Source organism: Dendrobates tinctorius, unplaced genomic scaffold (assembly GCF_039654945.1).
Source record: "Dendrobates tinctorius isolate UK_male_01 unplaced genomic scaffold, ASM3965494v1 ptg000099l, whole genome shotgun sequence".
NCBI classification, from domain to species: domain Eukaryota; kingdom Metazoa; phylum Chordata; class Amphibia; order Anura; family Dendrobatidae; genus Dendrobates; species Dendrobates tinctorius.
Window position 1 is genome coordinate 2293570 of NW_027361767.1, and position 15261 is coordinate 2308830.

Below are 15261 nucleotides of genomic sequence, written 5' to 3' on the forward strand. Positions count from 1 at the left end.
TACTATCCGTCGGTGTCTGAATGAAAAGGGACTGTATGGTAGGAGACCCAGGAAGACCCCACTTCTTACCCCGAGACATAAAAAAGCCAGGCTGGAGTTTGTCAAAACTTACCTGAAAAAGCCTAAATGTTTTGGAAGAATGTTCTCTGGTCAGATGAGACAAAAGTAAAGCTTTTTGGGCAAAGGCATCAACATAGAGTTTACAGGAGAAAAAAAGAGGCATTCAAAGAAAAGAACACGGTCCCTACAGTCACACATGGCGGAGGTTCCCTGATGTTTTTGGGTTGCTTTGCTGCCTCTGGCACTGGACTGCATGACCGTGTGCATGGCATTATGAAGTCAGAAGACTACCAACAAATTTTGCAGCATAATGTAGGGCCCAGTGTGAGAAAGCTGGGTCTCCCTCAGAGGTCATGGGTCTTCCAGAAGGACAATGACCCAAAACACACTTCAAAAAGCACTAGAAAATGGTTTGAGAGAAAGCACTGGAGACTTCTAAGGTGGCCAGCAATGAGTCCAGACCTGAATCCCATAGAACACCTGTGGAGAGATCTAAAAATGGCAGTTTGGAGAAGGCACCCTTCTAATATCAGGGACCTGGAGCAGTTTGCCAAAGAAGAATGGTCTAAAATTCCAGCAGAGCATTGTAAGAAACTCATTGATGGTTACCGGAAGCGGTTGGTCGCAGTTATTTTGGCTAAAGGTTGTGCAACCAAGTATTAGGCTGAGGGTGCCAATACTTTTGTCTGGCCCATTTTTGGAGTTTTGTGTGAAATGATCAATGTTTTGCTTTTTGCTTCATTCTCTTTTGTGTTTTTTCATTTAAGACAAATTAAATGAAGATAATACCAAAGAATTTGTGTTTGCAATCATTTTCAGGAAGAAACTGAGTATTATCTGACAAAATTGCAGGGGTGTCAATACTGGCCACAACTGTATATGTACAGCTGGTAAAACTTGGGTATACTCTGGTGCATAAAACTATGCTGGTATAACCTGGGTATATACAGTACAGACCAAAAGTTTGGACACACCTTCTCATTCAAAGAGTTTTCTTTATTTTCATGACTATGATAATTGTAGATTCACTCTGAAGGCATCAAAACTATGAATTAACACATGTGGAATTATATAATTAACAAAAAAGTGTGAAACAACTGAAAATATGTCTTATATTCTAGGTTCTCAAAGTAGCCACCTTTTGCTTTGATTTCTGCTTTGCACACTCTTGGCATTCTCTTGATGAGCTTCAAGAGGTAGTCACCAGAAATGTTTTTCACTTCACAGGTGTGCCCTGTGGGCTTTCTTGCCTTATAAATGGGGTTGGGACCATCAGTTGTGTTGTGCAGAAGTCTGGTGGATACACAGCTGATAGTCCTGCTGAATAGACTGTTAGAATTTGTATTATGGCAAGAAAAAAGCAGCTAAGTAAAGAAAAACGAGTGGCCATCATTACTTAAGGAAATGAAGGTCAGTCAATCCGAAAAATTGGGAAAGCTTTGAAAGTGTCCCCAAGTGCATTGGCAAAAACCATCAAGCGCTACAAAGAAACTGGCTCACATGAGGACCGCCCCAGGAAAGGAAGACCAAGAGTCACCTCTGCTGCGGAGGATAAGTTCATCCGAGTCACCAGCCTCAGAAATCGCAGGTTAACAGCAGCTCAGATTAGAGACCAGGTCAATGCCACACAGAGTTCTAGCAGCAGACACATCTCTACAACAACTGTTAAGAGGAGACTTTGTGCAGCAGGCCTTCATGGTAAAATATCTGCTAGGAAACCACTGCTAAGGACAGACAACAAGCAGAAGAGACTTGTTTGGGCTAAAGAACACAAGGAATGGACATTAGACCCGTGGAAATCTGTGCTTTGGTCTGATGAGTCCAAATTTGAGATCTTTGGTTCCAACCACCGTGTCTTTGTGCGACGCAGAAAAGGTGAACGGATGGACTCTACATGCCTGGTTCCCACCGTGAAGCATGGAGGAGGAGGTGTGATGGTGTGGGGGGGCTTTGCTGGTGACACTATTGTGGATTTATTCAAAACTGAAGGCATACTGAACCAGCATGGCTACCACAGCATCTTGCAGCGGCATGCTATTCCATCCGGTTTGCGTTTAGTTGGACCATCATTTATTTTTCAACAGGACAATGACCCCAAACACACCTCCAGGCTGTGTAAGGGCTATTTCACCATGAAGGAGAGTGATGGGGTGCTACGCCAGATGACCTGGCCTCCACAGTCACCAGACCTGAACCCAATTGAGATGGTTTGGGGTGAGCTGGACCGCAGAGTGAAGGCAAAAGGGCCAACAAGTGCTAAGCATCTCTGGGAACTCCTCCAAGACTGTTGGAAGACCATTTCCGGTGACTACCTCTTGAAGCTCATCAAGAGAATGCCAAGAGTGTGCAAAGCAGTAATCAAAGCCAAAGGTGGCTACAGTTGTTTCACACTTTTTTGCTAATTATATAATTCCACATGTGTTAATTCATAGTTTTGATGCCTTCAGAGTGAATCTACAATTTTCATAGTCATGAAAATAAAGAAAACTCTTAGAATGAGAAGGTGTGTCCAAACTTTTGGCCACAACTGTATATGGGACTGTGATGAAACATGAATGATCCACACCTCGCCACCCCACCTGACGTCAATATTACGTCAGTGGGATCATGTGGTAAGGTCTCCCCACTTGTACTAACGTGATATTCCGCACCCCCTAGGGACACGTAAGATCAGCTTGGCACAGCTTTACACAGACCTCCCCTGTCCACATGAGCCCAGGGAGGCGCGGGGAGTGAGAGGTTGCCCATGCAGTCACTGCTGTGGCACCACACTCGCTCACAACCCTGACAGGCTGAGAGGCCCCTTTCTCTAGCACCAGTGAAACACATCCTATCAGCCGGTAGGACTGCCACCAGTTCCTCGTTCCATATATGCCTGGTCCGTTAACAGGGTTATACCGAGCCAGAAACCAGCCCCCAGGAGCCTGTGAGATTAGGCCGAGAAACAGAAGCGTGGATTTGTGGATCGAGATAAAAGAGCAGCCACGGTTAAATTATATATTTAAGCGCCTTAGGGGCACACTAGACAGAACGCTATATACACAATGGTTATACATATATAATGGTCAGATATGCAAATACAATAGATAGTGGTAGGACAAAAGGTACAAGCCGAAGATATAGCCAGATACCAGATGAAAGCCGAAGATATAGCCAGATACCAGATGAAAGGCCTGGCTTGCGCGGGAGGGCTGCCACATAGGAGGCTTGTGGTCTTCTCTGTGCGACTTGTCCTGACAGATGTGTCATTGTGACCTCCCAGAGAAAAAGCAAAAGGATGTGCTTCACACAAGCATTTAACCCTCTGGGTCACTCCCTTCCTGCCCTCTGGGCTGAACCTAAATCCCCTCCCATGGAGATAAATCTCCCAAAACCTATGAAAGATCATAACTCCTTTCTGGGAGGTTCTAGGGCAGCGGTTCTGGCGCCATCATATCTGACTGGGCCCCTGCTACTCATAGTAACTAAACACAGTTTTCATACCTAGCTGCTAGTGGCTGTTCTATGTGTCTCCCTGTGTGTGTTAGAATGACTCGAAACCCAGGCAGGAGCTTGCCCTGTTCTGGGGATCTTGGAAATATACACAATGTACAGCTAGAACCTATAGTATTTCCATAACTCCTTTATGAAATCATAGTTGGTTGAACAAAGGACTCAGGCTGCATGGCTTGGATCCACCGAGGGTCCTCCTGTAGAGACGGTTGCATACCAGCTTCTTGGTAGCAGTGTGAATCCTTTTGTTTGAAGCTGGCCAAGTGCCATGTTACCACTGCACCTGCTGAAGGGGTTTTTAAAAATTCTATGCCAAATAGGATACAGATGATTGACATGGAATTATGTCTTCAATATTCTTGACAGGGACAATGCCGGTATAACCTGGGTCAACACTGATATATAGTACTATGCTAATAAAACCTGGGTGATATTTGGTACTATGCTGGTATAACCTGGGTATTCTCTGGTACATAGGACAATGTCGCTATAACCTGTGAATACTCTGATATATAGGACTATGCCGGTATAACCTGGGTATGCTCTAATATATGGGACTATGCCAGTATAATATGGGTATACTCTGACATATAGGACTATGCTGCTGTAACCTTGTTGTACTATGATATGTGGGACTATGCTGGTATAACCTGGGTATTCTCTGGTACATAGGACAATTCCGCTATAACCTTAGTATATTCTGGTACATAGGACTATGCCAATATAACTTGGGTGTACTCTGATGTAAGGACTATGCCGCTATAACCTGGCTATACTCTGATAAATAGGACTATGCCAGCATAACCTGGGTTTACTCTGACGTATAGGACTATGCCGCTATAACCTGGGTGTACGCTGATATATAGGACTATGCCACTATAACCTGGGTATACTCTGATATATAGGACTATGCCAGCATAACCTGGGTGTACTCTGACATATAGGACTATGCCGCTATAACCTGGGTGTACGCTGATATATAGGACTATACCGCTATAACCTGGGTGTACGCTGATATATAGGACTATGCTAGTATAACCTGGGTGTACTCTGATGTATAGGACTATACCGCTATAACCTGGGTGTACTCTGATTTATTGGACTATGCTGCTATAACCTGTGTGTATGCTGATATATAGGACTATATCCCTATAACCTGGGAATACTCTGATATAGGACTATGCTTGGACTCTCCACTCACATTGGGTTGAAGGGAGCACTGTGATGAGTTGCACACTCCTATGTTGCGGACACAGCAAGGACCCTGCAGAGTGGGGAAGAAAAATAATATTGTGTGCAGTGCATTCCTCTACCTATAGGAGGTGCGGTGTAGTCCTCTCCCTTTATGGAGGTTGCAGTGCAGTCCTCTCCCTATAGGAGGTGCAATGCAGTCCCCTCCCTATAGGAGGTGCAGTGTACTCCTCTGCCTTTATGGGTGCAGTGCAGTCCTCTCCCTATAGGGGTGCAGTGCAGTACTATCTCTTTATAGGGGGTGCAGTGCAGTCCTCTCTCTTTATAGGGGGTGCAGTGCAGTCCTCTCTCTTTATAGGGGGTGCAGTGCAGTCCTCTCTCTCTATAGGGGGAGCAGTGAAGTCCTCTTCCTATAGGGGATGCAGTGCAGTCCCCTCCCTATAGGGGGTGCAGTGCAGTCCTCTCCCTATAGGAGGTGCAGTGTAGTCCTCTGCCTGTATGGGTGCAGTGCAGTTCTCTCCCTATAGGAGGTGCAGTGTAGTCCTCTGCCTGTATGGGTGCAGTGCAGTTCTCTCCCTATAGGAGGTGCAGTGTAGTCCTCTGCCTGTATGGGTGCAGTGCAGTTCTCTCCCTATAGGAGGTGCAGTGTAGTCCTCTGCCTGTATGGGTGCAGTGCAGTTCTCTCCCTATAGGAGGTGCAGTGTAGTCCTCTGCCTGTATGGGTGCAGTGCAGTCCTCTCCCTATAGGGGGTGCAGTGCAGTCCTCTCTCTTTATAGGGGGTGCAGTGCAGTCCTCTCTCTTTATAGGGGGTGCAGTCCAGTCCTCTATATATAGGGGGAGCAGTGAAGTCCTCTTCCTATAGGGGATGCAGTGCAGTCCTCTCCCTATAGGAGGTGCAGGGTATTCCACTCCCTTTAGGGGTGCAGTGGAGTCCTCTCCCTATAGGGGGTGCAGTGCAGTCCTCTCTCTATAAGGGGTGCAGTGAAGTCCTCTCCCTATAGGAGGTGCAGTATAGACATCTCCCTATAGGGGGTGCAGTGCAGTCCTCGCCCTATAGGGGTGCAATGCAGTCCTATCTCTATAGGGGGTGCAGTGCAGTCCTCTCCCTATAGGGGGTGCAGTCATATCTCTATAGGAGGTGCAGTGCAGTCCTCTCCCTATAGGGGGTGCAGTGAAGTTCTCTCCCTATAGGGGGTGCAGTGCAGTCCTCTCCCTATAGGGGGTGCAGTGCAGCCCTCGCTATAGGGGGTGCAGTCATATCTCTATAGGAGGTGCAGTGCAGTCCTCTCTCTATAGGGGGTGCAGTGTAGTTCTCTCCCTATAGGGGGTGCAGTGCAGCCCTCTCCCTATAGGGGGTGCAGTCATATCTCTATAGGAGGTGCAGTGCAGTCCTCTCTCTATAGGGGTGCAGTGCAGTCCTCTCCTTATAGGGGGTGCAATGCAGTCCTCTCCCTATAGGGGGTGCAGTGCAGCCCTCTCCCTATAGGGGGTGCAGTCATATCTCTATAGGAGGTGCAGTGCAGTCCTCTCTCTATAGGGGTGCAGTGCAGTCCTCTCCTTATAGGGGGTGCAGTCCTCTCCCAATAGGGGGTGCAGTGCAGTCCTCTCCCTATAGGGGGTGCAGTGCAGTCCTCTCCCTATAGGGGGTGCAGTCATATCTCTATAGGAGGTGCAGTGCAGTCCCCTCTCTATAGGGGGTGCAGTGCCGTCCTCTCCTTATAGGGGGTGCAATGCAGTCCTTTCCCTATAGGGGGTGCAGTGCAGTCCTCTCCCAATAGGGGGTGCAGTGCAGTCCTCTCCTTATAGGGGGTGCAGTGCAGTCCTCTCCCAATAGGGGGTGCAGTGCCTGCACCAGTGTGATGTGGAGGCGTATAACAGTAATGATGGGGGTCTTTCTTTCCTGGCACATTCTGTACGTCTCAGTGTAATTGGGGGTCTCTCTGCTCCATCGCTGGGGGACATGATCATTGCCAAAACTACCAAACTCTCCCCTCTCCAATCTGTCTTGAATGCTGCAGCCAGGATCATATTCCTCACCAATCGTTACACCGATGCCTCTACCTTGTGCCAGTCATTACACTGGCTACCCATCCACTCCAGAATTCAGTATAAACTTATTACCCTCACCCACAAAGCCCTCCATGGCTCAGCACCGCCCTACATCTCCTCCCTTGTTTCAGTATACCACCCTACCCGCGCCCTCCTTTCTGCTGATGACCTGAGGTTAGCATCCTCAATAATCAGAACCTCCCACTCCCGTCTCCAAGACTATACACGTGCTGCGCCAATTCTTTGGAATGCACTTCCCAGGTCAATACGATTAGTCCCCAATCCCCACAATTTTAAGCGTGTCCTGAAAACGCATTTATTCAGACTGGCCTACCGCCTCAACACATTAACCTAATCTATCCCTGTGTGGCACAGCCAAAAGTTTTACCATAACCAGATTTCCCGCATCATGTTCCCACATGCTTTATGCATCCATTAGCCCTCTGTGTCTGTACTGTTACACACTTAACATTATGGCTGGTCCATACAATCAGGGCAACTGTTACCACCCACCTTTCGTGTCTCCCTCTTTCCTCATAGACTGTAAGCTTGCGAGCAGGGCCCTCAGTCCTCTTGGTATCTGTTATGATCTATGTGATTATTGTTATGCTGTAATGTCTATTGTCTGTACAAATCCCCTCTGAAATGTAAAGTGCTGCGGAATATGTCGGCGCTATAGAAATAAAATTTATTATTATTATTATTATTATTGCCGACCTCCTCTGACCCTGGCTCCTGTCTGATTTCAGGGGGCAGCCCTATGGACAGTCCCAGGAACTTTTCCCCGAGTGCAGCCGCTCACTTCTCTTTTGCATCTTCACGCAGGTAACGGGGGGTTCACAGTGCGCGATCATTAGAGACCGGGGGGTTGTGCGCTCGTGGACGCCCTCTCCGTGGTTTGTACATGTGTTCTCCTTTCAGCAGGACAGATGGCCGCCGCTGGTCTCTTGCTTCGCTTCCATCATCCGGATATGGGACGAATACTCCGAGCTCCACCGTCTCGGTGAGTGGGGACTGACCTTGAAGCTATGAAGAAGGGGTCTTCCAGTAGTGGACGCCCCTCTCAGTCAAATCTCCCATGTTTCCTCATTAACAGCCATCTTCTTTCTCCCCTCTCTATCCCACTCTCTTTGTCTTCCTCGGGGATCCCCTCCATTTTTCTTCCCGCAGTCGTCCTCCTCCTCTCAGGAACGCCTTCACCAGTTACCATTCCAGCCCACCTTGGATGAACTCCACTTTCTTTCCAAGCATTTCGGCAGTACAGAGAGCATCCCCGATGATGACGGTGGTCGCAGGTCACCTGCAGTCAGACCACGATCTCGAAGTCTAAGGTCAGTCAGAGTAGTGACCGGAGTGGTGGTCACCGTTAGTAGCCAAAACAATTGAATTGGTATTTAAAGAGACTCCGGTCCTTACATAAGGCAGAACGATGGCAGTGCAGCAGTACTGAGCATGTGCAGACAGAAGCTAGAGCAGCGAGTGGTCGCACATGCTCAGTAGCACTTAATTCATACAGCTGTCTTCGGGGTGTGCGGGGTTTCTGTCGGTTGAACCACCAGCGATCACACACTTATGGGACAAACCCCTTTAATCAATAATACGGTCCATAAGCGGAGATGTTTGACTCCATGTTATACACCACGGTCACCCCGTACCTTTTTCTATCCTCAGCCCCGGCCGATCGCCTTCCTCTTATGATAACGAGATTGTGATGATGAATCATGTGTATAAGGAGCGGTTCCCCAAGGTAAGGATGGAGCACCCAATAATACCTAGTAATTATCACCCTAACACACATGGTACTGTGAGTAAAGAAGCACTCCGGCTAATTCAGGAAGACCGTGTAATACTAATACCACATGTAAAGATAGAAGGGATACACAGTATGATGCAGGATCAACCATTCACAACAGGTGATGTCACAGCTCACCTCCTCCTCCTGTACAATGACTGATAACACCTCTATATACAGTAGATAACACAGTATCCACCATTCACAATAGGTGATGTCACAGCTCACCTCCTCCTCCACAATGACTGATAACACCTCTATATACAGTAGATAACACAGGATCCACCGTTCACAATAGGTGATGTCACAGCTCACCTCCTCCTCCTGTACAATGACTGATAACACCTCTATATACAGTAGATAACACAGTATCCACCATTCACAATAGGTGATATCACAGCTCACCTCCTCCTCCTGCACAATGTCTGATAATACCTCTATATACAGTAAATAACACAGTATCCTCCAGTCACAATAGGTGATATCGCAGCTCACTTCCTCCTCCTGTACAATGACTGATAACACCTCTATATATAGTAGATAACACAGTATCCACCATTCACAATAGGTGATGTCACAGCTCACCTCCTCCTCCTGTACAATGACTGATAACACCTCTGTACACAGTAGATAACACAGTATCCACCATTCACAATAGGTGATGTCACAGCTCACCTCCTCCTCCTCCACAATGACTGATAACACCTCTATATACAGTAGATAACACAGTATCCACCATTCACAATAGGTGATGTCACAGCTCACCTCCTCCTGTACAATGACTGATAACACCTCTATATACAGTAGATAACACAGGATCCACCGTTCACAATAGGTGATGTCACAGCTCACCTCCTCCTCCTGTACAATGACTGATAACACCTCTATATACAGTAGATAACACAGTATCCACCATTCACAATAGGTGATATCACAGCTCACCTCCTCCTCCTGCACAATGTCTGATAATACCTCTATATACAGTAAATAACACAGTATCCTCCAGTCACAATAGGTGATATCGCAGCTCACTTCCTCCTCCTGTACAATGACTGATAACACCTCTATATATAGTAGATAACACAGTATCCACCATTCACAATAGGTGATGTCACAGCTCACCTCCTCCTCCTGTACAATGACTGATAACACCTCTGTACACAGTAGATAACACAGTATCCACCATTCACAATAGGTGATGTCACAGCTCACCTCCTCCTCCTCCACAATGACTGATAACACCTCTATATACAGTAGATAACACAGGATCCACCTTTCACAATAGGTGATGTCACAGCTCACCTCCTCCTCCTGTACAATGACTGATAATATCTCTGTACACAGTAGATAACACAGGATTCTTTTTGGAGAAATAGCTCCATCCCAATCCATTGGATGTGCCTGGTATTGCAGCTATGCCCTATTTATTGGTCTGGGTCTGCCCTCATGTTTAGAATAGGTCCAGGCCACACATTTTTTTGCAATGTGGAATTACTACATATGGATTGTCATAAGAAGAGCTGAGATTATCAGCAGCGAACCTGCTTTCTGATGGTTTCCAGGCAGCAACTGAATTAAAACGGTAAAGAAAGCAATGCTATTTTTATCATTATATTATAATATTATTACTACTCATGCGCAGGGAGTGTTTGCTGACTTCTTTAACATTAGTCGTGAAGCAATTGCTGACCCCCCTCCCCCCCAAAATCAGCTTATATTATTAAGGCGTTGCAGCACCGCACACTGCGTAGTGGCTGTGAGTGGTACTGCAGCTGTATATACTGTACAGCATGTGGAGCATTTCCAGCTCTGCTGCTCCACAGCACCCTCAATAAGCTGATCAGTGACGGCACCAAGAGTCGGATCCCTACCAGTCTCATATTGATGAGCTATCCTAATGGTAGACAAGCAATATTAATGTCGGGGAAAATACCCTTAAGGGGCGTTATCCTGCATCTAATTGTTATTTTTCATATAAAAGTAAGTGATGATCGCAAATAAAAAGCCTGAAAGCATCATTTATTCCTTCCAGGCCACAGCTCAAATGGAGGACCGGCTCCGAGTATTTATCTCTAATTTCTCCCCCGAAAACGTCCTGCCTCTGGCCGATGGCGTCCTGAACTTTATCCACCATCAGATTGTGGAGCTGGCCAGAGACTGCCTAACACGGAGCACCGAGGGGATGATCACCAGCCCCTACTTCTACCAGCTGCAGGACAACCTGGACAAGCTGCTGCAGGACGTAAGGGGCCGAGCAATGGTGGGGGATCATTCTGGGGGACTCTTCTACCATTGTCCAGGGTAATAGAGAGCTTCGTCTCCGGTGTATTATAACTTTCTGGCTGCCCGTGGCCACCACTAGGGGGAGCTCAGCAGCTCATTGCATACTGTTCACACTCTGCAGTAAAGCAGCATGCAGTAATCCTGGGGAGTAGGTAAGGAAATAACCTCCTCTGTGCTCTGCAGGCAGTGGAACGCTCGGACGGATCGGAGGTGGCTTTTATCGCCCAGCTGATGAAGAATCTGCTCATTATCATCTCACGGCCGGCCCGTCTACTGGAGTGTTTGGTGGGTCAATGATCTAGTTTATAGACTATGAGCGGAGCGCCTCTAACTCAATATTTGAATCTATGATTGCACTAAACAGGGTCGGTCAGGACTCCCTAGAATAGTGGGGGAAGGGCGTGAGCTGAGAGATGTGACGTTATCGATGGGTTGATTCAGTATTTTCTTATAAAATTATGTTTAAATGCTTTCAGAATGAGAGTCCTGTTTCCCTGTCCACTCATAGAGAAAGGATGTGAGTTTTGCTCCCCATGGCCACTCAAAGCAAAAGCCTGTGAGTCCTGCTTCTTACACCTACTTATAGCAAAAGCCTGAGTCTTGCTTCTGCCGCCCACTTATAGAGAAAGTCTGTGAGTCCTACTTCTGCCGCCCACTTATAGAGAAAGTCTGTGAGTCCTACTTCTGGTGCCTACTTATAGAGAAAATCTGTGAGTCCTGCTTCTTACACCTACTTATAGCAAAAGTCTGTGAGTCTTACTTCTTATACCTACTTATAGCTAAAGCCTGAGTCTTGCTTCTGCCGCCCACTTATAGAGAAAGTCTGTGAGTCCTACTTCTGCTGCCCACTTATAGAGAAAGTCTGTGAGTCCTGCTTCTGGTGCCCACTTATAGAGAAAGTCTGTGAGTCCTACTTCTGGTGCCTACTTATAGAGAAAATCTGTGAGTCCTGCTTCTTACACCTACTTATAGCAAAATCCTGTGAGTCTTACTTCTTACACCTACTTATAGCTAAAGCCTGAGTCTTGCTTCTGCCGCCCACTTATAGAGAAAGTCTGTGAGTCCTACTTCTGCAGCCCACTTATAGAGAAAGTCTGTGAGTCCTGCTTCTGCAGCCCACTTATAGAGAAAGTCTGTGAGTCCTGCTTCTGCTGCCCACTTAGGCTGTGTGCACACGCTGCGGATTAGGTGCGGATTCATCCGCGCGGATTTTGTAAAATCCGCAGGTGAAACCGCAGGTCAAAATACCTGCGGTTTTACCTGCGGATTGCTCTGCAGTTTTGCCCTGCGGTTTTTCATCTCCTCAATGGAGGAGATGGCAAACCGCAGGAGAATCCGCAGAAAGAATTGACATGTCAATTCTTTCTGCGGATTGAAAACCGCAGATAATCCGCGTGGAAAATTCCGCACCGTCTGCACTGCGGTTTTTAATTCCCATAGGGAATCATGGTACTGTACACCGCAGCAAAAACTGCTGCGGGTCCACAGCGGCCAAAACCGCTGCGGAACCGCAGCAAAATCCGAAGCGTGTGCACACAGCCTTATAGAGAAAGTCTGTGAGTCCTGCTTCTGCCGTCCACTTATAGAGAAAGTCTGTGAGTCCTGCTTCTGCTGCCCACTTATAGAGAAAGTCTGTGAGTCCTGCTTCTACCACCCACTTATAGAGAAAGTCTGTGAGTCCTGCTTCTGGTGCCCACTTATAGAGAAAGTCTGTGAGTCTGGCTTCAGCTGCTCACTTATAGAGAAAATCTGTGAGTCCTGCTTCTTACACCTACTTATAGCAAAAGCCTGTCTTACTTCTTACACCCACTTATAGCAAAAGCCCGAGTCTTGCTTCTGCCACGCACTTATAGAGAGTCTGTGAGTCCTGCTTCTGCCGCTCACTTATAGAGAAAATCTGTGAGTCCTGCTTCTGCCGCCCACTTATAGAGAAAGTCTGTGAGTCCTGCTTCTGGTGCCTACTTATAGAGAAAGTCTGTGAGTCCTGCTTCTGGTGCCTACTTATAGAGAAAGTCTGTGAGTCCTGCTTCTGGTGCCCACTTATAGAGAAAGTCTGTGAGTCCTGCTTCTGCCGCTCACTTATAGAGAAAATCTGTGAGTCCTGCTTCTGCCGCCCACTTATAGAGAAAGTCTGTGAGTCCTGCTTCTGGTGCCTACTTATAGAGAAAGTCTGTGAGTCCTGCTTCTGGTGCCTACTTATAGAGAAAGTCTGTGAGTCCTGCTTCTGGTGCCTACTTATAGAGAAAGTCTGTGAGTCCTGCTTCTGGTGCCCACTTATAGAGAAAGTCTGTGAGTCCTGCTTCTGGTGCCCACTTATAGAGAAAGTATGTGAGTCCTGCTTCTACAGCCCACTTATAGAGAAAGTCTGTGAGTCCTGCTTCTGGTGCCCACTTATAGAGAAAGTCTGTGAGTCCTGCTTCTGGTGCCCATTTATAGAGAAAGTCTGTGAGTCCTGCTTCTACCACCCACTTAGAGAGAAAGTCTGTGAGTCTTGCTTCTGCCGCCTACTTATAGAGAAAGTCTGTGAGTCCTGCTTCTGCAGCCCACTTATAGAGAAAGTCTGTGAGTCCTGCTTCTGCCACCCACTTATAGAGAAAGTCTGTGAGTCCTGCTTCTGGTGCCCACTTATAGAGAAAGTCTGTGAGTCCTGCTTCTGGTGCCCACTTAGAGAGAAAGTCTGTGAGTCCTAATTCTACTGCCCACTTATAGAGAAAGTCTGTGAGTCCTGCTTCTGCCGCCCACTTATAGAGAAAGTCTGTGAGTCCTAATTCTACTGCCCACTTATAGAGAAAGTCTGTGAGTCCTGCTTCTGCAGCCCACTTAGAGAGAAAATCTGTGAGTCCTAATTCTACTGCCCACTTATAGAGAAAATCTGTGAGTCCTGCTTCTGCCGCCCACTTATAGAGAAAGTCTGTGAGTCCTGCTTCTGCAGCCCACTTATAGAGAAAGTCTGTGAGTCCTGCTTCTGCCACCCACTTATAGAGAAAGTCTGTGAGTCCTGCTTCTGGTGCCCACTTATAGAGAAAGTCTGTGAGTCCTGCTTCTGGTGCCCACTTAGAGAGAAAGTCTGTGAGTCCTGCTTCTGCCGCCCACTTAGAGAGAAAGTCTGTGAGTCCTGCTTCTGGTGCCCACTTATAGAGAAAGTCTGTGAGTCCTGCTTCTGGTGCCCACTTAGAGAGAAAGTCTGTGAGTCCTGCTTCTGCCGCCCACTTATAGAGAAAGTCTGTGAGTCCTGCTTCTGCCACCCACTTATAGAGAAAGTCTGTGAGTCCTGCTTCTGGTGCCCACTTATAGAGAAAGTCTGTGAGTCCTGCTTCTGGTGCCCACTTAGAGAGAAAGTCTGTGAGTCCTGCTTCTGCCGCCCACTTATAGAGAAAGTCTGTGAGTCCTGCTTCTGCACCCCACTTAGAGAGAAAATCTGTGAGTCCTAATTCTACTGCCCACTTATAGAGAAAGTCTGTGAGTCCTGCTTCTGCCGCTCACTTATAGAGAAAGTCTGTGAGTCCTGCTTCGGCAGCCCACTTATAGAGAAAGTCTGTGAGTCCTGCTTCTGCCACCCACTTATAGAGAAAGTCTGTGAGTCCTGCTTCTGGTGCCCACTTATAGAGAAAGTCTGTGAGTCCTGCTTCTGCCGCCCACTTATAGAGAAAGTCTGTGAGTCCTGCTTCTGCAGCCCACTTATAGTCTGTGAGTCCTGCTTCTGCAGCCCACTTATAGAGAAAGTCTGTGAGTCCTGCTTCTGCCGCCCACTTATAGAGAAAGTCTGTGAGTCCTGCTTCTGCAGCCCACTTATAGAGAAAGTCTGTGAGTCCTGCTTCTGCCACCCACTTATAGAGAAAGTCTGTGAGTCTTGCTTCTACCACCCACTCATAGAGAAAATCTGTAAGTCCAGCTTCTGCCTCCCACTTATAGAGAAAGTCTGAGTCCTGCTTCTGGTGCCCATTTATAGAGAAAGTCTGTGAGTCCTGCTTCTACCACCCACTTATAGAGAAAGTCTGTGAGTCCTGCTTCTGGTGCCCACTTATAGAGAAAGTCTGTGAGTCTGGCTTCAGCTGCTCACTTATAGAGAAAATCTGTGAGTCCTGCTTCTTACACCTACTTATAGCAAAAGCCTGTGAGTCTTACTTCTTACACCCACTTATAGCAAAAGCCCGAGTCTTGCTTCTGCCACGCACTTATAGAGAGTCTGTGAGTCCTGCTTCTGCCGCTCACTTATAGAGAAAATCTGTGAGTCCTGCTTCTGCCGCCCACTTATAGAGAAAGTCTGTGAGTCCTGCTTCTGGTGCCTACTTATAGAGAAAGTCTGTGAGTCCTGCTTCTGGTGCCTACTTATAGAGAAAGTCTGTGAGTCCTGCTTCTGGTGCCTACTTATAGAGAAAGTCTGTGAGTCCTG

At 47.2% G+C, this 15261-nt stretch overlaps 1 protein-coding gene across 4 annotated transcripts in view; it reads left to right on the top strand.

Annotated features, from left to right (window-relative positions):
- The window catches only part of MAST1 (microtubule associated serine/threonine kinase 1), a 128781-nt gene that overhangs the window by 80189 nt on the left and 33331 nt on the right, over positions 1–15261 (top strand). For 2 of the 4 annotated variants that reach the window (XM_073587424.1, XM_073587428.1), the window contains 6 exons: positions 7543–7618; positions 7715–7796; positions 7964–8124; positions 8465–8540; positions 10618–10827; positions 11052–11153. In XM_073587424.1, coding sequence (XP_073443525.1) covers positions 7543–7618; positions 7715–7796; positions 7964–8124; positions 8465–8540; positions 10618–10827; positions 11052–11153 — 707 coding nt within the window. The remainder of the gene's footprint in view (positions 1–7542; positions 7619–7714; positions 7797–7963; positions 8125–8464; positions 8541–10617; positions 10828–11051; positions 11154–15261) is intronic. The other 2 variants (XM_073587425.1, XM_073587429.1) reach the window with 1 other exon arrangement.